This window comes from Phaenicophaeus curvirostris, chromosome 3, assembly GCF_032191515.1.
Source record: "Phaenicophaeus curvirostris isolate KB17595 chromosome 3, BPBGC_Pcur_1.0, whole genome shotgun sequence".
Taxonomy (NCBI): Eukaryota; Metazoa; Chordata; class Aves; order Cuculiformes; family Cuculidae; genus Phaenicophaeus; species Phaenicophaeus curvirostris.
Window position 1 is genome coordinate 77,298,865 of NC_091394.1, and position 21,235 is coordinate 77,320,099.

Below are 21,235 nucleotides of genomic sequence, written 5' to 3' on the forward strand. Positions count from 1 at the left end.
CTGGAGAAGAGAGGGTGACAGAGATGTCTGAGTCCTGAGAAAATGCCTGGTGCTGCAGACCAAGCAAGCAAGATGATTCATTTCAGAACTGTCTAAGTGAGTGGTTTCCAAATCTCTGCCCGTGGGGCAGTAGTGTCTCTTAGGTCCACACTCATACTGCCCACACAGCGTTGCCAGTTAAAAGGCTCGTGATAAAATAGCAGGAGAAATGTTGAGGCTTGACAGTGACTGTACTCCAAGAACATCTTATAATAATAATCAAAGGCAGTTTGTGAAGTCCATCTGGGTAGAACACCGAGTATGTTTTCTGGGATAGACTAGTGCAGAAATTGTCTTTTGACTGACAGAGGTCAGTTAAACTGATTCTAGCTTTCAGCACATGCATGCGAATATTTAGCAAATGAAAAGATTTAGTGATGTAGAATTCAATTATTACTTGAGAAAAATACAGGCATGCTTTGTCCTTTTAGAAAGAGTACAGCAGCTGAAAAGTCGTCCCCATTCAGTAGTGGTGGTTATGATCCAAACAGCATCACATTCTTTCAGCTGCGTAACAGCTCATCTTTCAGAGGCATTATAGCAAATCCTTTGAATGATTTACTGCAGCAGCAAAAAGCAGCTGTGTACTATTTCTTAACCTTTCTTAAGATGGTCCTTAATAAATAGTATTTCTTAGACCTTCCTAAGAAAAATATTCTCTGTTAGCACTGATCTGTCAAGAGCTGATAGCAGCAGTAGGAGCCCTTTAAGGAAATTGTAGAACCATAGAATGGTTTGGGTTGGAAGGGACCTCAAAGCCCATCTAGTTCCACCCCCTGCCATGAGCAGGGACACCTCCAACTAGACCAGGCTGCTCAAGCCCCATCCAACCTGGCCTTGAACACCTCCAGGGATGGGGCAGCCACAGCTTCCCTGGGCAACCTGTTCAGTGTCTCACCACCTACATCATGAAGAATTTCTTTCTAATGACTAATCTAAATCTAGCCCTTTGCAATTTAAAGCCATTCCCCCAAACAATCTAAATTTACTTTCTAAATAGAAAATATAGCAAGTGAAATCTAGTTACAAAAATTAGTTATTTTTCCCTCTGTTTCTGTGCAGAGAGAAAGAGGAGCTCCATTGCAGAGAAACTGTTCGAGTTGGTTCTTACACCGCAAACAGCCCTCTGTGACAGGAAATCTGAACTGTATCTCCTTCAGCAAGAGAAAGTGCCGCTATGTTAAGCATTACTGTAACAGAAAGTGAGTAATGACAATAATTCTGAATACCGGCAGGACATACACAAACATTTCAGACTTTTTTTTTTCTTCAGAAGGCTTCATTTCAACTATTCTTTTGGTCAGAAACAAATACTCAGTTTTCACCCTTCAAAGATCCACAAATAAGTCAAAATAAAGCAACCATTTTATTGCAAAATATGCAGTGACCATTTACAGCTAAAGAAAACACGCATGACAACACCCAGATAATGGCTTTTGGACCTTGAAGGCACATCAGGAATACGAAGCTAAAAATTAAGGCCCATCTTGCTGGCCTGAGAATATGCTGTGCAATCAACATGTATTTGTTTTCCAGGCACACCTTCATTTTGGTAGTGTCCTCACACTGCCAACGTGTGAGTAAGTAAGTGCTTAGCACAGCTCAAGCTTTAATGAGGAAGTTTGCAGCTCTGACATGTTTGGGACCATGAACTGACCAGGATGGACTATATTTTGCCACTGTGCAAAAAAAATCCCAACAACCCCCAAAAAAGTATTTTCAAAGAGTCGATTTCATTGGTTGCACAGTGTTTTATAAATCTAAGAGCTGATGTGGATCCTGAGAGACAGACGGGTGACTGGGTTTTAGACAGCTCAGAAGTCAGCAAGTACCACCTTCATGAGCAGAATCAAAGAAACAGCTGAGCTTCTAAAAGGAAGATACAAAGCATATAAATATCCAGGGAAGGATAAAGTTAAGCATAAGTACATTACTAGATGCGGAAGGAAAGAAAATGAGAGACAAAGATTTACAAATAAGTAATAAACAGCACTTTTGACTTCAGTCAGAAGTTAACCACACAAAACATGTTAAGAAGCTGAAAGAGTAAGCTGAAGTATTCAGAGGACTGAGATGGTATTCAAGTTGGCAGTAGCTGATTACTCTTATCCTCAGAGGCTCCAGCAATTAGCCGCATCAGTGTGGACCATGAGTGTTGCTCTTTGAGAACTCATAGAACACAGAAAAGAGTCCAAGAGAGCTCTGGGCCAAGCACACAGAATTTTAAGAGAAGGGGACTCTGCCAGTCAACCCAAACCTGGAGAAAGCCTAGAATGATTTTTATAAAACCCTTCTTGTAAACACACATGAAAAAGTAACACAGCAACAGCCAGCCAACGTGGATTTGTCAGGAACAAAGTGCACCATACCAAAGTACCATCCATTTCCATCTTGATGAAAATTGGCCTGGTGGCCACGGGCGCACAGGATCCCAAGTCTCCCTGTTGCACAAAAGCCTTTGATATGATCAACCTGTGAAGTCCTCACAGGTGAAATATGGGGCTCCAATCCATGCTGACCATGAGGAGAATCACAACAGTACAAAATGCTCTAAAACAGCAGCTACCAAAGGTTTACTGGAAACCTGGGAAGAAACTCAAGCAGGGTCCTGCAAGGCTTTGCCTGGAATCTTTCCCATTCAGTGTGTTCAGGAACAACTCAGACTATAGAGTAAAAAGAGAACATCTGCAAGAATTTCCCATGGTAGCATACTTGGATAACTGGAAACACCATAGGAAACAGGTTTGAATGCTGATATCTTGATAAACTTGGTCTGAGATCCATTAGAGACAGGTATGCAGACACCAAATACGTAGGCACAAAACAGAGATTATTAGTACTGAGATGAACCTGGGCTGCTTGCAGACCAGGAACTGAATACGACATAGTGGCATGCTTTTGCAAAAAGGTAAATATAATTCCAGTGTACTAACGTATGCAAATGCCAGAAGTTAACTGTTCCAGCTACACTGCATTGGCCTCAGCTAGCAACTTTGGGTCATGTTTTGGGCCGTGTGATTTAAAAGCACAGGCAAACTGGAGAAGATCCCGAAAAGAGTAACAACTATCACTAGACTTGGAAGATGTGACCTATGCGGTGTGGTTCAGTTAACCGGGTTATTAAAAGAGAATACTTGAAGAACACAATACCAGTGTTCAAATGAGGGCACTACTCATCACAGCTAGTGCCATTAAGAACAAGAAGTAATTGACTAACTTGCAGGGATAAACTCTTGCTGTGGTGACTCTCCAGTTGTATGGCTCCACAGTGGCACATGCTGCTGACAAGGTCATGAGATCCCTTTCGCTGGGAGCTTTTATGAGTTAAGAGAAACACTTGTTAGTGACAGTCTTGGCAGATTTGATCAGATCTCAGAGCAAGCAGATGTACTAGTTAACTGAGATTTCCCCTAGTCCTTACTCCTCTGAAAGGTCTCCAGCTTTTAATCATGTGATTTTGTAACAGCTACGAACAGGGAACGCGCCAATACGTTTGCCGTGGCATCAAAGTCCCGTATGGACCTTATCTTTACGTAGTTAATGGACAGTATTGTCCAGAGGAAAGCTGTGCCGTATTTCCTGAAAAAGGTGAGGCACTGCTTGAAAACTCGTGTCAGATGAGTGTTGGGACCACCACAGATTGTTCCTTTCCCAGAAACCCCAATGCTAAAAGCCATATAAGAGAACTGTAAAATACACACCCAACCTATTCAACCACTTTTTTGAAAGCTACCAAGATAACACAACTCTCTCAGTGAGTCTCATGCCTTACCTACAGAAAAACCATAACACAGTATACAATGCATTAAAAAAAGTCCCAGTAATTTCCAAAATGGACAGTAAAATCCCACAGGCAGAACGTGACCCCCTCCCACTGTCTGGATAAGAGCGATAGTGCTGACAATGCCACACAATATGGAAAATCACATTCTGAACACCAGTCTGAAGCTGAGTTTTAGGGGCGAATTCAAAGTCCACTGTGAAACCTGTAAGGTTCGAAATAGGTAAATCAAAGGCCCCTAAGTTACACACAGCAAAATTGGGCTGAATAGACAGAAACACAAGCTGACCTTTATTTTGTGGATTCTGTAGGACTAATCGAGTTTAGTGGACAGACCCTGGGAAGACCAAGACAAAGCCACACAGGAAGCCAAAGCCTTCTAGTAAAATCAAACACTTCCCAACCTTTCTGTGAAAATGGGAAAAAAATCAGACCCCAATTCTATCAGTATTTGATGATAAAAGAAATTCCATCTATTAGCTCTTCTTATCAAGATGGGAAAACAGTTCAATACAGTTTACAGAAACACCACAAATTCCTTCATTACTATGTGGTTTGCAAACAGCTGAAGTGTTTTCAGCTCAAAAGCAAAAAACCAAAAGGGGAGTCTCCCAGGACGTTTCAAGAGCACCACATGAAGCCATTTCCTTAAGGCGACACAGTAACTGTCTTCAACTTCTGTTTCAGATTTTTCACACAGCTTTTTGATAGCAAGAGACCAGAAACCCTTAGAGGCAGGTACAGTGGAGGTACAGAACCCAGCCTCAGTCTGGGTGACACACATTGTAAATCTGTTCTTGATTATTCAGTAGTCCCTGAGATGGCCCCATCATAATCACACGTGCTAACTTCCACTCCAGCATCTAAAGTGAGACTTTTTTTCCGAACATTTTAAGCCCTGCTTAAAATGCAACTTCAGATGCCTCTTGAAGAGATTCCCAGGAGAGGTGTGCTTCTGAAAATCCCACATCACTTTATAAGTTGTTCCACAAGTACCCCCGACAGTTGATGCCCATACTGACAACATGAGAACCATTTACCTAAACACTGTCCCAGCACAAAGATTAATCTTTCTCAAGGGAACATGGGAAATTTTCCACACCTATTTTTCTTTCTTGTCAAGTTAGACAGCTTCAAGTTCCAAGACTGTACACAGTCAGGAAATTAATTCTGTAAGTGCAGTAATACTTGGTTTCAAAAGCAGGCAGGAAATATGACATTTTACATTTTAGTTTTTTAATTCTCTTTAATCAGACACATTACAATGCACAAGTGTGTCTTTAGCCAGGTAACAGGGTGCCATCCTTCAGATCAGGAAGAGATAATGGAGAACTCCTAGACCTTCCTCTGACTGTTTCAGTACAAAGAATATTGCAGATATTCTAAATGAGAACAACTCCCACATTTAGTATAGCATTTCCCCTATACTTATGAAGCCTTTATGACAATTTAATTGTAACTTTCATTTATTTCTGTAATTGAGATTGCAGCTATGGCAAGTAGGCATCTTATTGAACTGAGGATCACCCTTGCCTTTGAATACATAAAACCCCATCATCTCACAGGGTATTTTCAACTTGAGCATCATGGAGTTCTGAAAATACAATTCTAACTGAAGTTAACCATCCCACTAACAATGCAGCTTCTAAGCTCTTCAGTGCTCATTAAGAGAGATTGTTTATGAAACAAGATCTTCTTCTTTAATGCTACACAATCTGAATTGAAGGAATAGAACATATACCTCACCTCAGGACCAAGCTATAGGGATATATCCCAGAACATTTTCCAAAGTAAAACCAGATTTCCAAATACCAATCAGTGCAGGAAACATCTTTGTCCATTTGCACTCAGCATATTTTTAGACAAACTACAGCATCAGAACATTTAAATACCTCTCCCTCATACAGCACAAACGTTGAGAGCAGATTTCTTGCTTTGTGGGTGCCAGTTTGCCAGGACAATGTGTTGGTAACATTAAAGAAAAATAAATGAAGCTTTACATTCTGATGTCAGATGTCCAAGTGCAGTAGTGGGTTACTCTTGGAGGAGAACAACGCTATCTGTAAAAGTTAAGTGGTGTACAGGTTATCCTGGAGTGACTATCATACAGAGCAACTTTATGCCAAAGTAAGTACTTACAGAGGTACTGTCACAGCAAAGAGGACAGGGAAGCTAGTCTCACAGAAGTAGTTCAATAAAGAGCAAATGAGTGGACAAAGACAAAGGTTTTGACTTTATATAATAAAATACCAAGTGCATTCTTTTAAGTGAATGAGTCTTTGAGAATATGGTCCTAGATTTTAGGAAGCCATTTGAAGGTCAGATGTACAGTCCTGCTGCAGAGGAAGGGTGACTTCAACTGCCAGAATTTTTACATCCCTCATAACCTCAGTACGTCACAGAAATTCTAGTATTGCTTCTCACTGCAAGGTCAAATCTTTAAAAAAACAAAGCTCTAAATTAGTTCCCTCCCAATGCCTAAGCTGGGATTTTGTAGAGCAGACCTTCTAGCACAGTTCAGAGGCTTCTCCTCTACTTCTGCGCTGTAGCACCTGGGTTTAGAACTTAGCCCAGAACACTTTAAGGAGAATTATGTTTAGCTGCTCAAATGTTCTTGGCCCGAGAGTTATTATCCAGTTGTCAATGCAACTTTAATCACACCTGATTTCTTAACAGAGCCATATTATTTCTGTTACTTTGGCTCTTTTCCAACAGGCTTATTTTAAGCTGGTTGTGAAGAAAGGTTACTAACGGGTAGCTATTTTACATATTTCTTGAAGAGCTGCTACTGAAATAACCAGACGCATTTGAGGGGGGGAACATGTGTGGTCAACTGCTCAAAATACCACTAAAAAAACTTTTCAAATCAACATTTCAACTAAGAGAGAGTTGCTTTAACCTAGTATTTGTGAGCATTTTTCAAGCCAAAATACCTAAAAGCATTTAATCTGCTACCTTTCGGCTTCCTTGGCCATCTACCCAATAAAAAGGGTAACAAGTACAACCAGACTCCAGCACATGACTTCAAGGAACACGATCCCTCACAGAAAGGGAATCCCATTCAACATGGCTTGCAGTATTAGATTCCAATACACAGGACAAAATCATAGAAGGAAGTTTCACAGTTTTCATGCAGCTTCTAGGGAGTCTGCTCTGCCTTGAGCCCACAACTTGACCACTAGCGACTGGGCTCAAGCAGGCAGCATGCTGAACCGTAAATCTGAGCTGCTTCCCTCTTCAGTTAAGATTAATTTACTGTAATGTACATTACTTTCAGTGGAACAATACTGCTCATTTTTTGGCAGGATGGGGAAAATTCCACTTTTTTTTTTTATTATTTTATAAGGCAGATAATACAGAAAGTTGAAACAGAACTTCTACAAGGATTTCATCTGTGATATTGTAAAATCAAAGTACTACTTTATTAAATGAGTTATTTTACACAATATGAACATCAATATAATTACAATTGTAAAAAATTTTTTATAACAAGTATGGACTGATTTTTCAGGATTTCCAAATAGGGCACAACTGTACATTTACACAGAATTGTCTTTGCATGAAACCCAAGAGGGAACAGCATAAAAATATGAATGTTTCTGTAGCCCCTTCATTTTTGCTGATCAACAGTTTTAGAAAAGCAGCTGCAGTTTTGTTATGTAAGGTCTGACAGTAGAAGAGTCAATAGGTGCCATGATCTCACCTATAAAAAATAAGAACAACTCAGTTAAGCGGAACTGTTACACAACACTGTTTAACTTAACGTGAATGAAATACCATAATACTGCCTTTTGTCTCATTCCAGCCTTTCATTAGACTCACTTTCAGTTACAGCTTAACAACTGGCTACTGGGAAATCCCTTAGCACAGAGGCTAAGTCTTATATTTGAACGCAGAAAAATCTGCATTCACTTGCACAGCTTCAGGAACAAAAAGTCTCAATTGTTGGAAATATTCTAAGCAACTATTTCCATTACATGCTTTGTTACAACAGACAGATTGTATTTATTATATGCATTTTGTTCAAAGCAAAACTAACATTTCAAGCAAGAGCTAAATAATAAAGTATTCCAAAAACTCTAAGGATGACCGTTTGAAATAACAATCCCTTTCAAAACAACCTCCACACGCAGTGAAATGCCACTGCCATTTCACCTATGTAAGTATTAGCTTACTCCTCCCATGTAACAGTCCAGTGGAATAAATTTAACCTATAGTTAATGTTCACATTAAAGGAAATAAAGAAAGTTTTAAGTCTCAGTTGCTGCTGGTAAAATAACTGATTCATAATATACCCCTCTTAGGCAATAATTTAAAAATTAAGATAATGACCTGTAGGCAACTTTACGCCTGAACATCAGCCAGTTCTGGAGGAAGTGGAGTCTTAGGATGCTTGCTTTCAAAGTGCTGTTTGAAGGTCTTGGGATCCGGCATTTGTGTCTGATTAAAGAGAGATATTTAACTTTATGCACAGTACAAGTGTTTAATGATAGCACAAAACCTGTTCCTCTCATGTTTTATTTTCTTTTTCCTGATGCAAACTGTCTCCTCAATGACATAGCTCTAGTGACAGAGGCACCATTAATTTAGCTGCAGATTAAGAGAAAATATTTAAGATAGGTGCTTTTAAGCACACTCTTTTGGCACATTGATGACTGTATTTTTCTTGGCAGAAAACTCCCTGCAGACCTTACATTTCATGTGCTGGTTTTGTAGAAAACCCACCTCCTTACCATTTTTGTTTTCAACATCTAAAAGATAAACTATCCTTTTCAGAATAAAATCTTTACAAAAGCTAGTTCTTGTGTTTATCTACAGGGCAGAGTTATGTGGCACAGATTAACACACTGTTTGGCACAAGGTACCTCACACCATTGCTACTACACAGTCGCGGGGACCAGCTGCCTAACGTGATTGCTGCTACAGCCTAGTCTCACAAAAGGAGGAGCTGGTTATGAGTTCTTAAGTGAGCAGCCCTTGATTTGGAATTTTATTCAAAGTGACAAATCTATTCTGGGACTGATCCTTTAAGTGAAAATGGCAAGTTTATCTTTCAGTTCCAAAATGAGCACATTCAGGAAAACCAGTCAGAAGGAAAGTATAATGTAATTAGTGCTCACTTTTCTGTTCTCTTGTCAAGTCATTTATTCCTGTAGAAGTTAGTGTGTATCAAACTTACACTAATGCTTTTGGCAACACCGCTTTCCCTCTCTATGTTAACATCAATAACCAGCGATTTTAAGAGGGGCCAATTCCATTACAAAGAAAGGATGTTTCCATTTGGAAACTGAACAGGAAGTGATCTCACACATTTTACATTTTGTACGTATACCAGCAGCACATGTGGGCCCCTGCAATTCAAAAGGCAAAATAACTACCCAAAACAGATCTGTACGTGACCTCTCAGCATTTCTCACATCTCAGTTATCACATAGGAGATGCAAATAGTTATAGCAACAAGCTAGGTAGCTGCTTAAGAAGTATTTTATTTTCCACTACATAATCTTCCAAAAAATCCTGCTCTAGGCTGGAAGACAGGCCTGCCTACTATAATACTGTCTTCAGTTCCTCTTACCCTACAGACAGTGCAGGTATATATCAAGGCAGCCTTCGCTGCGGCCTTCTGATCATGTCCTTGTTTCTTTTTTTGCTCAGCTTGCTTTTTGGCATTTTTCTGTTGCGACTGAATCTTCTGCTGTCCACGAGCCATATCTACAACAAAAGGAAGACATTTAGTCTATGAATGAGAGAAACTACTGCTGCTAGCCAACTCAGAAGCCATAACCATGAGCATAAAGCAGTCGTGTGCTTTGTCTGTAAGGCTTACAACTCCCACAGCTCATACACAACACACGTCTGTTCAAGCTCTTTCACTATGTAAAGAAAGACTCGCTGGCTTTAGTATCGTTCTTAAAATACGCACCACAATTATTAGGCAATTTTAAGGTTTCTTTCTCTACAAAACCTCAAAGTCTACTTTAGAAAAGTGTTTTCAATAGTCACAATAATTAAAGTTTCCTTTACGGTTAATAGAAATTTATTCTCTATTTCCACAGGTTCAGTAAAATTTAGGAGGCTTGTTGCTCTTGTTTTTTAAAGCTTAAGACTCAACCTTTATTTCTGGAACTTCAAACATGTTCCAGGAAAGGCAAATCAAAGCATTATCCAATTTGTATTACTGTCTTCTGGTATATATGCTTGTGAGCTGCTTTAGATTTGGGAATGCCAAAACCAGTAAGTCATACCTCTTTATTTAAAGCTATTTTTACAGGTGGCCGTTCTTTTTGATTTTCAGCTGACTTTACATGCATATGTAGTTCTTAAGAAGCAGCAAAACTGTCCCCACCAGAAGCGATGAATCTACATATCACAGCAGCATCAAGGCAGGAAATACTATTGCCATAAGCCATTAGAAGGTCCACCACAAAAAGAAATTACATACATTACATATATTTCAGGGAGCAGCAAACCAAATACTCTACAGCAGTAACACTCCACCTGCACGCAGCCCACCAGGCCACCCAATTCAGCTTGCACTCCCTCTCCAGTTCAGACCCCAGGCAGGACTGCGTGCACCGACAGAGGTGGCTGCAGAGCGTGGTGATATAACCCTGCAGCCCACTCTCTGCACTTATCTTTCTCACAGTCCCTCACAGCCCACACACAATCCAGTGGTGCAGCTCTCACAGAGGAACAAGACTTACTACGCAAGCAGAGAACAGCCTAGCAAGTCCATTATCTTCAGGACAACTAGTAAAGTAACATTCCCAGGAGATTGGCTGGCTAGCTGGTTACTGCCCCTCTGAGCAACCTAGTACTCACGAGACATGCTGTGTGGCCACAACAGATCTGTCATGGGGCCCTTCCCACAAGGACAGATCGCCTTCCACTACAAGAGGGAGAATGGCCTATCTAAAGCCTGCATCCTCTGGTAAATATGCATGAAAAGCCCTTAAAACCATTGCGAAAAAAATGCAGTTTCTGTGAAATGTCAACTGCACCTGGATATTCACTACTATAGCAAGAATTTCTGGACATGTAGCATCGCAGTGTTTAACACTGAGCAAAAAACCATCCAGAGACCTAAACAGCTCTTCCACCTCTCAGGCCACAGTCCAGTTCTGCTGTGGTATTTAACACCAGCATGTAACCCTTTGCAGAAGTATTATACTACATTTCAGCCTTCCCTCCCTATTCCCCATCAGTTTCTCTAAAGGACAATTCAGAAGTCCCTATGTCTAAAAAAACTGAAAAGAACAAAACACAACCTCCATTAACAAGCATACAGAAATATAAGTTTCCATAAGACACAGCATTGAATGTCAGTAAGACTAAAAATACCGATCAAATTATCACTGTATGCTACAGCTACTCTGCAACATTCCAGCCAGGGCCTCATGCTGCTTGTGTAGAACATAACTCAACAAGAACACTGAATTACAATTAAAAACAAAATAAACCCCCAAAAAAGCAAGAGAGAAGATATATTTCCAATATCTTTGCATTCACTGGAATGAACAGTAGGTTTTATTTTGGTTCTATTTCACCAGCATCCACAAGTCAGGGGGTTCCTGACAGAAAATACTCAGGTGTAATTAAAATATCAATGATTTTCATAGAGTATTTGCATATGAATTTGTATTTTAGTCTCTTATTAAGAGCTTTTAAAGAAAGACCTTGCAACAACCAACCACACTGACCCTGCATTTCGCAACACTGCTGGTTTTAGCTAAGACAAACAAGAAAACATGAACAAAACCATCTGCTTAAAAACATAAACCTCCATATGAGGCCTGAGAGCAAAAATCTGAGCATTTAAATACCGCAAGTTACACTGATACAGCTGAAACACACTGAGTAAATGCTCAATTACTAGAGAATCAGGATTTCTGGGGCGTACTTAGAACACCACAAAAATGACACTGGAGTTCATTCAGAAGAATCATAGAATGATAGAATAGTTTGGGTTGGAAGGGACCCTAAAGATCACCCAGTTCCAACCCCCTGCCATGGGCAGGGGCACCTCCCACCAGATCAGGCTGCCTAAGGCCCCATCCAACCTGGCCTTGAACACCTCCAGGTGTTCCCTGAGCAACCTGTGCCAGTGTCTCACCACTCTCATGGTGAAGAAATTTCTCCTTTCGTCTAGTCTAAATGTGCCCCTCTACAGTTTATACCCATTGCCCCTAGTCCTATCACTACAAGCCTTTGTAAACAGTCCCCCCCAGCTTTCTTGTAGCCCCTTCCGATACTGGAAGGTCACTATAAAGTCTCCTCGGAGCCTTCTCGTCTCCAGGCTGAACAACCCCAACACTCTCAGCCCGTCCTCATATGGGAAGTGCTCCAGCCCTCTGACCATCCTTGTAGCCTCCTCTGGATCCGTTCCAACCGCCCCGTATCCTCCTTATGCTGAGGATTCCTCGGCTGGACGCAGTACTCCAGAGGAGGTCTCACAAGAGCGGAGCAGAGGATCAGAATCGCCTCCCTCGCCCCGCCGGCCCCGCTCGTTTCGCTGCGGCCCAGGCCGCGGCTGGCTGCACCACAGCGGCCTCAGCACCGGCCCCGCCAGGCCGCGTCCTGCTGCCGCCGAGCGCGGGGCCCCCGCGGCGGGCCCGGCGGCTCCTCCTCCTCCCGCCCCGCTCCCCCGCGGCTGCTCTCCCCTCGCCCCCGGACCCCGCTCACCCGGGTGGGAGCGCGGCCCTGGCCGAGCGGGAGGAGAAGGCTCCGCGCGGCCCCGCAGCCGCCGCCGCACCGAGACGAGGGAGAAGGGGAGGGGGGCGGGAAGGGCGCAGGGCGCATGCGCGGACCCGCCCCGCCGGCCCCCGGCGGCGCGCGCGCGTTACATAAGGCTGTGGGGGAAAAGGAAGGCGCGCGCCGCGGGACGGGAGCGGAGCGGAGCTTGGCGGGGCCGCGCCCGCAGAGAACCCGGAAGAGGCGGGGCCGGCACGCGCTGCCCCCGCGTGGCCGGGATTGGCGGGACCCCGTCTGTGCCGGGGCCCGCAGAGCCCGGGCCCGAGCCCCGCGGAGCTGCGGGTTCCTAGGGAGCCCCGTGCCCGTCGCGGTCAGCTCCGCGTCCGGCTGCGAGACGCTTTGTGCCTGGCCGTGGGCCGCTGACTTTGTGGCTGTGGGCAGCCCTGTGCCTGCCGTGGGCGGCGAGCAGCTCCGTATCAGCCCTGTGCCTGCCGTGCCTGGCCACGGACAGCTCTGTACCGTCGGTGTTCGGCCGTGGGCAGCCCTGCGACAGCTCTGGGCGTGTTCTTGCAGCTCTGTACCAGCTCTGTGCCTGCCGTGCCTGGCCGTGGGCAGCTCTATACCAGTTCTGTGCTTGGCCGTGGACAGCTTTGTACCTGCAGTGCCTGGCCGTGGGCGGCTCTATACCAGTGGTGCTTGGCTGTGGGTAACCCTAGGCCTGCCGTGCCTGGCCATGGGCAGCCCTGTGCCAGCCCTGTACCAGCCCTGTGCCCACTCTACATGGTCACAGAATCATAGAATCACCAGGTTGGAAAAGACCCACTGGATCATTGATTCTAACTCTTCCTATCAATCACTAAACCCTGCCCCTCAGCACCTCGTCCACCTGTCCCTTAAACACCTCCAGGCTAGGTGACTCAACCACCTCCCTGGGTAGCCTGTTCCAGTGCCCAATGACCTTTTCCATGAAAATTTTTTTCCTAATGTCCAGCCTAATGGGCAGCCCTCAGTGTGGCCGTGGGCAGCTCTGTGCCTGCTGTGGGTGACTGCGTGGCCGTGGGCAGCTGTGTCCCCGCTGTGCTGCAGTGCCGGTGGGACTGCGGAAGGCGCCTGCCCTCACGCCACTGTCTCCTCTCTTCCCAGCAAGCGCTGCTCGCAGCCACATTCCTCTGCGCTTAGCGTACAGACGCAGCCTAAAAATAGTTGCCGCTCCTCCTCAGTGGGATCCAGAGAAATGGCTCTGGAGAGGCTGTAGGGAAGGGACTGGAGATGATGAAATCCTGTTCAGGAGGCAGTTTGTGCAGGAGGCTCACACAGAGGCTAGAAGGATTAAACGAATTGAAAGCAGAAGGTGACAGCCTGAGATGAGAGAAACAGAATTTGTTTCAAGTTGAAAGTACACTGGGTCTTGTTTTGGCGTTTAAGGCAAGGACCGCAGAGAAGTCATTTACAGGCTGTGTTCACAGGACAAGTGTTCTGAAAGGTATTAGCTTGCATGAGTAGAGATGTAGGCAGGCCTTGTAAAGAAAGATAAAGGAGTGCTTTATTTTCTGTTGACATCTTCAGGCATCCCAGAGGAAGGCCAAATGTCTGTGCCTTCTCAAAGTGTAGGAAAAGGAGAAAAGGAGGTGGTGTTTCTGCTCAGACATGATATTCTGACACTGAGCAATTGTTGTGGCTTTAAAATAAACCTGGAGTTTTTAGCAGGTCTGTAACTGGGGCCAAATGGCAAACATAATACACTTACTGGGGGAATTACTAGGTATTGCCTTCACATTTTACAGGGGCTCAGGCTTGAGGATTGCTATGTTCCCTTCTGATCTGAGAGAGAGGGAGAGCAATGAAAAATGCCCAAAGTAATACAGCGAACATTTTGGGCCATCATCGAGTCATGCCCAGAGCGTGATGCACTTAGAGGAGAGCTGCATAGCAGATTTCTGACACTTAAGTCACTGGAAGTAGCTCTGGACGTGACAACATCTAAGACAGTCAAACATAAGCCTATGACAACAAATTGAGCTTCATTTTTCCTAACATTCTTGTTTGCAATGATGTCTTTCACATTAAACTGACAGCACTGGAAATGCTTATGCCTGGGCAGTGCAATCCACACTGCGTTAAAATAATTGTGTCAGTACATTCTGAACTTCATTAAAACAAGAAACCATAAAACCCACTGAAAGTACAATTACGTGTGCTTGTGGGGTGGTAGGGAGAGGTGGGCATTTTGGGTGCTGTGCTTGGAAGCAGGTGACTTTCAGAATGAGGTTTTGCTTTGATCAGAGAGAAGATCACTGAGTGAAAAAGTAGCCTCTTTCCTGGCTGATGCTATTTTAGGAGGACTTCTGGTCTCAGATGTGTCACTGGAGGCTGCTTTCAAGGGTTGTGTCCCCATACCACAGCAATGCTATGCACCTGGCTGGATGAGAATTTCAAATAAAACAAATCTCCTGAAGGCACATTTTGCTCTGGCTGGTTATTACACCTTTTTCTGCTTTTGGGAGAATAGAAGCCCTCCTTCCAGGACAGGGGATCGCAGCATTCCCTCTGGCTGCTCTGTCCCTCTACCCCTCTGTGCAGTAGGTCCTGGTCACAGAGTCTGTCCCTGTAGTGCCCAAATCATGGCTCTGCAGCTTAGGTGCTTCCAAAGAGACCCTTTGAGAAGTAAAAACCTCGTGTGAAAGAAGAATACAAGCCCCCATAATTGGGATGTCGACTATGAAGGGAATAAAGGAAAAATTCCTATTCACTTTCAATATTTTTTCAGAATTTATTACTTGCAAAAACCTATTTATCCCACCAAAAGGGATGTTTCTGTGCACATGTGCAGGTTAGCAGAGAGACACAGTGTGGATATAATGAGCTGGTCGAGAGGCAAGGCTGGTCTGAGTCCTGGATGCTTTGCATAGCTCTGACAAAATGAACCCTTGTAACTGCAGTTTATCTGGCTTACGGACTTCCTCTGCTTTGTGTTGCTCCCATGTGAGGTGAAGCAATCCAGAGTACATGAATGAAAGTATAAATAGAAGTTAAAATGAAAAACAAATGCAATCTTTAGTCTGAAATGTTGTATTTTTAAATGGCTAGTAATATACTGCAGCATTTTTCTATGTGCTTCTTGTTTAATTGTTGTTTTCTAATTTAAAAACAACTCATAAACCCTACAGATATTACTGGGTATTCTGAGTGAGAATCAAGTAGAGAACCTCTCAGTAGTTAAGGCAGACCAAAACACAAGGAGTTTGTTATTATCCCCAAGCCAAACCTTACAAAAATGTTTCAGTGCTTACAATTCACTGAAATCAGTAGTGGCATCATAGCAGAGAAAACAGCTCCATAGTGGTATGGGTAAAGCCTTTGAGCTATTATGGAGGCCACCCAAGTAGTAAAAATTTTTAAAAAAGCCCTAACATTATTATCTTCTCCTGGTGAGACAGCTGATGAGAATCAAAGCTCCAGTTTGAGGCAAAACATGAACATGGTGAACAACATGATCAGAAAAAGCAGAATGCTGGTCTGCTTGAGAGGAAAGCAGCAAAGGAAACTGGGAGGAGCAATGCTGTTAGGCAGGATTATTTGTTAGTTGCTTTGGTTTTAAAACTGTCTTGATTGTTTGTTATTTTCATGCTTATTTCTCATCTCTTTGGATTCCAGCCCCCCATCATTTTTTGTGCCTGCACAGAGGTGCAATTTTGTTCTTTAGATCAAAAGACTTGTTCTGCTCAAGAGTGACTTGTTGACACTTGAATTTTGTTGCTAGTCAGTTTGAGCTCTCACCTCAGCGTGACAGGTGGCCCTGATGCAATTCCCTGCTATGAACCAGCTGATGTTTTAGCATGTGTCATTAAACCCATTTTGAAAGCAACTGTTCTGAGGTGCAGGGCAAGTTTGCTCACAACAGCATAGGTGGGGCTGCATTTCCCTTCTGAGTCAAGTCCTGTCCACCTGCCAGGTCCTCCCTCTGCCATTCCCTACCACGCTCGCTGCCCGCGTCTTTCTCCTCCTTGTTTGCTCGTGTGCTTGCTGTTGATCCAGCGTCGCATCGATCAAACATCAACTCGCCAGCTAAACAGTGGCTTGTGGCCCAGTGCTGCCCTTTGCTACTCACTTGCAGAGATACACATGCCCGTATCGTGTGCCTGGCTACTGAGTGACTTCTTTTGGTGCCCCACCATGACCCCTCAGCACATCTGAACGAGTGAAGGAAGGGGACTGGGACGTGCCCTGGGACCTGCCGCTGACAGAGATCTTCTCACTAGATTTTGTGGATGTAGACCAACGTTGATAAGAATGCAGAAGAGATGGCTCTGCAGTCAAAGGCTGTAAGATGCAGACTTTGAACCCAATATCCCGTGAAAGGATATTCAAAGCCGATGCGAGGGTGGATCTGAGTCAGTGTCACTGAGTTTCAGGGACGGGATGACAGTCGCAGGCAGAACCCCAGGCAGGCTGGAATCCTCTATGATTAGTATTGTTCGATACAAAACATCATGCAGTGGTACTTAGCCTAGCTCAGGGGCCTGACAGGGCAGTGTTTTGTTCATTTATCCTTTCTCTGCCTTATGGACTTTTAACTCTTTCCTCCCCCATGCGTTAGCATACAATTCTTTTCCCTGTAAATGCATTTTTCACAACCACAGCTCCAGCTCTCATACATCCAGTTCACGCTTGCCTGGCACAACATTAACTCCTGTCCCTCTGCTGACCCTGATTGCTGCGTGCTACTTTTCCACAGCTGGGATGTTGACACCTCATGGGCTTGTCTCATATTCATAGAATCATAGAATAACCAGGTTGGAAGAGACCCACCGGATCATCGAGTCCAACCATTCCTATCAAACACTAAACCATGCCCCTTAGCACCTCGTCCACCCATGCCTTAAACATCTCCAGGGAAGGTGACTCAACCACCTCCCTGGGCAGCCTGTTGTGGCAAATACAATAAAGGAGTGAGATCTGAAATCACATATTTGGTTCACAGCCTGAACAGATTCTTAGCTTTGCACTGGTATGGGATGATACCAAATCACAATACTGCAGAAAGAAAAATGTTAAGGCATGTGACAGTATGCCTCTTACTGTAGAACTAGGTATTTTGTAGTGTACTGTATGCTGATCTGCAAGGTTTAAGAATGGGAAAAGAAGGGGAGGAAAAAAAATGAAAAGCAAAGAAAATGAGAAGGAAAGCCAAGGACCATGCTCAGTTTTGGAAGGAAGCTGGCACAACAGTGCAGCTCTTGACAGAGCACCTCAGGCTTGTGATACCCTTGAGCTTCCACATTCACTTTGAAGGACCAGCCCCATTAGCAGCATCACAGCATCGTTTCCTAGTTTGCTTGCTGCCTTTCTGAACAGTCTCTTTGTTTCAGGACACCTTATGGGTGACATCCTCTAGAACAAGGACAACCTCAGGTGATGCCCTCATGTTGCCAGCCTCCCTGTGCTGCTCACCGTCCTCATGCTCCCTTCAGCAGACTTCAGAAGCACATAAACAAGAGCAACTTTATCCTTCCTAGTGGGACAATCCCTTCTTCTTCCACACCCTCAGCCGGTTGGCAGCATGTCCACACATCTGTTAACCTTTTCCAAAAGCTGATATGAGTCGCTTCTACCTCATCCCTACTACATGCTCAGGATCTGGTGCAATAAGGCAGCCCATGGAAATACTTTTGCCACTAAACCTTAAATTAGGACAAACCTCAGGAAGAATGTCCCAAAGCTTATGGTAGGTTATGTTGTTTTGCTTTTGCTGGCATAGAGACTACAACTAATCGTCCCTTCTCTCTTTTTCCCCTTCCCTCCAATAGCTCCTGACCCTTTGTGGCACGCATGGACAGAACTGCTTCAGTGAACATTCCTCTCCACTGGAAGGGTAAAAATATCCAAGGGAGTTACCCACATCCTCTGAGATGCAGAAGAAGAGGGCTTGAGGAGAAGGCTCAGGAAGAATGACGGAGAAAGAGGAGTCAGAAGCTTGTCGATGCAGTTCCTCAAAGGCTGGTAAGGCATATCCAGCTCCTGGAGAGCATGAGCAATGGTAGCCTTGAGACCTCAAAGTATTTTGCAGTCTCTCCTCTTTTAAATCCATTTTGTTGGTTGTGACATTTGCTAAAAACAAGGTGCAAATGCCTTTCTCAGCATGTCACAACTTTTTTGACCAACCCACATAGACAAACTGGAGACCTCGAGAACATACGCTTCTGTTCCATATAAACAGTTTAAAATAGATGTTAGCTTTGCACAGCACTACGTACAGTTACTATTTTTAAATGCACAGCAATTAATTTGATGCATTCATTCCCTTTTTGCATGTGCCCTCCATTCATGCTTTTGAATCTCGTATATGTTCAAGTCCCTGCCTTATAATGAAAATCAATACATCCATACATTTTTTATTAATTCAGAATACCAAGATTTCCCTCCTCTCCACCAATACAGTTAAATATGTATGAAGCATGAAAAAAATCCTCACACTGTGTCATGTGCCTTTTAAAACACGTGTGGCGATTGTGATTAAAACCTCTCACAAACTTGCCAGCATTGCTGACAACTTGCCTCTAGCCTCGAGGAGGGCAGTATGTCCCTTAGTCTGTGCTTCTGAGTGGCTGCACATCCCAGAGATGCCTCTGTTGAAGTGGCTCAAAGAATCCACCAGCTCTGCTTACTTCCTCCTGCAGCCCAACTGCAAGACTCCACCCTCATACTAGCTAACATTTCAGTAACTGCATATTGTAGTTTGCAGAAGGGGCAGTGCATTCTCATCCACAGACAGCCTCTCCATCTGTCTTTCAGTTATTCGCGTGCAGATTTCATTGCCATTCTGAAACTACTAAGGCCAGAATGGGAGGCTGTTTGTGCTCTCCAAACAGCATGTAAAATCTTTCTGGGCAAGGAAGCAAAGGCCAAGGGTGCATCCCAGAATGACACATCCCAGAATGAACAGAGAGGAACGGTCTCTGCAGCTGCAGGACGTTTGCCACGGAAGGAAAGCAACACTGGACATCTGAAAGTGCCACACACGCACACTGCTGGTTTTCCCAGGTCTGCAGTGATGGCTCAGCTCCAGCAGCCTGCTGCTCCAGGAAGAGATCAGTGAGAAACATCTACAGAATTTCAACATTTTCCTTTTGAGATGCCCCATTCCACTCATTCTGAAGTCACTGCATGACTTAAAGGCAGGAATCCAAAAAACCTGCTGCAAACTGAGCTACGAGGATTGCTCTCATAGCCAGTGTTTCCTGCCAGCTGCTGACAGTGCTTTGAACATAGTAAGGTCTAGCTCACAAACACTGGTGGATAAATAGGACCTGGCAAGACAAATCAGGGGAATGATTTGGTTTGCACCAGGCCACTGGATCCTACTGCTTTCTGCAAAAGATCCCAGAGTGCCACACAACAGCGATGTGCTGTGGGATGTGGTAGCACAATGTAAAACACATTTCTGGAAGCAGGCACTAATGCCAAAAGATTGCAGCTATGTAGAAGCAAAAGATTTTACTTGTGGGGCAGTGAGGTGGAACATATGTGCTGATTGTCAGAATTACTGCAGCTGAGTTACTGTGGATATATGAAGCACAGTCATGTCCCAGTAGATGCTTATAAGTTTACTCTTAAGACAGACTGCCATGGGATGGAGGAATGGAAATCCTTTTTCCTGCTATATGGCTGGTGTCTGAGCAGCACAGGCAGAGGGCTGCATTTTCACTCTGTTCTTTAGCCTGGCTTTTACTTGGAAACTGCAGGAGAAAACCACGGAGGATGACTTATGCTTCTGTGAAAACGCTCAGTGCACATCTCTAATCAGGCAAGACAGAATAACACTTAAAGGAGAGTTCCAGAGCTGAAAAGAAACAAGAGCTGGTTATGAGGTAACATTAGGTACAGGCTTTGCACATTAGTATTATTCTTACTAGGCCAGAAAAATTTAAAGCTCTCATTTAAACTACCTGATTAACAAAAAAGGCTCATTTGATCTGACTGCTGGTCTGTAAAGCTAATCTGAAAAATTGTGCCCTTGCAGCTTGGCTAAGAATTTATAATGAAGTGAAAAGGAAATGCCTGGTGCTGGCGACTTGCATGTCTGTCCCAACGGCAAATGTTTCCACAGGCAAAAAGGACCAGGTTAGAAAACAAGGGCCTGATCCTGACCATGCTTAGACAGGTACAGAGTTTCAAGACCTGCCTGCTGCACTGTCTCCCCAACCCAAATGAAGACTGCAGCCCCTTACCATCCTGCACCTGAGCCTTCCTGCTCCCACATCTCCAGCATACCCTTCTCCAAACCAGCTGTCCCAGGCTCTTCATGGCACTGTCCCCTGTGTCCCGGTGTCCACAGTAACGAGTAACTTTAGCTCTGCAAAGCTCAAACCAAAGGCTGCCTGCAAAGTGTGAGCCCTTGCACACTTCACCTCTTTCTTATTTAAAAATGGGTACCTTAAAGCAAGATAAAATTAGACTGGAAATTATCTCCCAGGCTTGTTGCTTCTGTATTTTTCTCTGTTACTGTAAAGAGTTCTTAGGTGTGAGAATTCTTTTCCTCAGCTATTTAAAATCAGGATCAGATCCTTTTTTTCTTTACCCTTCTGTTTGATAAACCAAATCTCTTCTTCCTCATCGCTCTGTCCCCACAGTCCTGTGCCAGAACAGAGCTTCGCTAACTGTCCTCACCGGCAATTAATCTCCTAACTCCACTCATTAGACCTCAGCCTGGGTCAGAAAATGACC

The 21,235-nt window shown here is 44.0% G+C and overlaps 1 protein-coding gene across 2 annotated transcripts; it reads right to left on the bottom strand.

Annotated features, from left to right (window-relative positions):
• Positions 1-5,034: 5,034 nt before the first annotated feature.
• On the bottom strand, positions 5,035-12,609 carry ZNF706 (zinc finger protein 706). Of its 2 annotated transcripts, none has more exons than XM_069854439.1 (4): positions 12,503-12,609; positions 9,396-9,532; positions 8,153-8,260; positions 5,035-5,880 (listed from the first exon to the last, which is right to left on the bottom strand). In XM_069854439.1, the coding sequence occupies exons 2-3, from the start codon at positions 9,528-9,530 to the stop codon at positions 8,165-8,167; spliced, it is 231 nt and encodes a 76-aa protein (XP_069710540.1). In that variant the 5' UTR covers positions 9,531-9,532; positions 12,503-12,609; the 3' UTR covers positions 5,035-5,880; positions 8,153-8,164. The 2 variants fall into 2 exon arrangements, with proteins under 2 accessions (XP_069710540.1, XP_069710539.1); XM_069854438.1 differs by having other exon boundaries at positions 5,035-7,523; positions 12,503-12,608.
• Between the last annotated feature and the right edge of the window lie 8,626 nt (positions 12,610-21,235).

Coding starts and splice junctions, on each gene's coding strand:
- ZNF706 (XM_069854439.1), bottom strand. CDS start 9,530: ATGGCTCGTGGACAGCAGAAGATTCAGTCGCAACAGAAAAATGCCAAA. Junction 8,261..9,395: donor ATACCTGCACTGTCTGTAGG/GTAAGAGGAACT, acceptor CTCTTTAATCAG/ACACAAATGCCGGATCCCAA.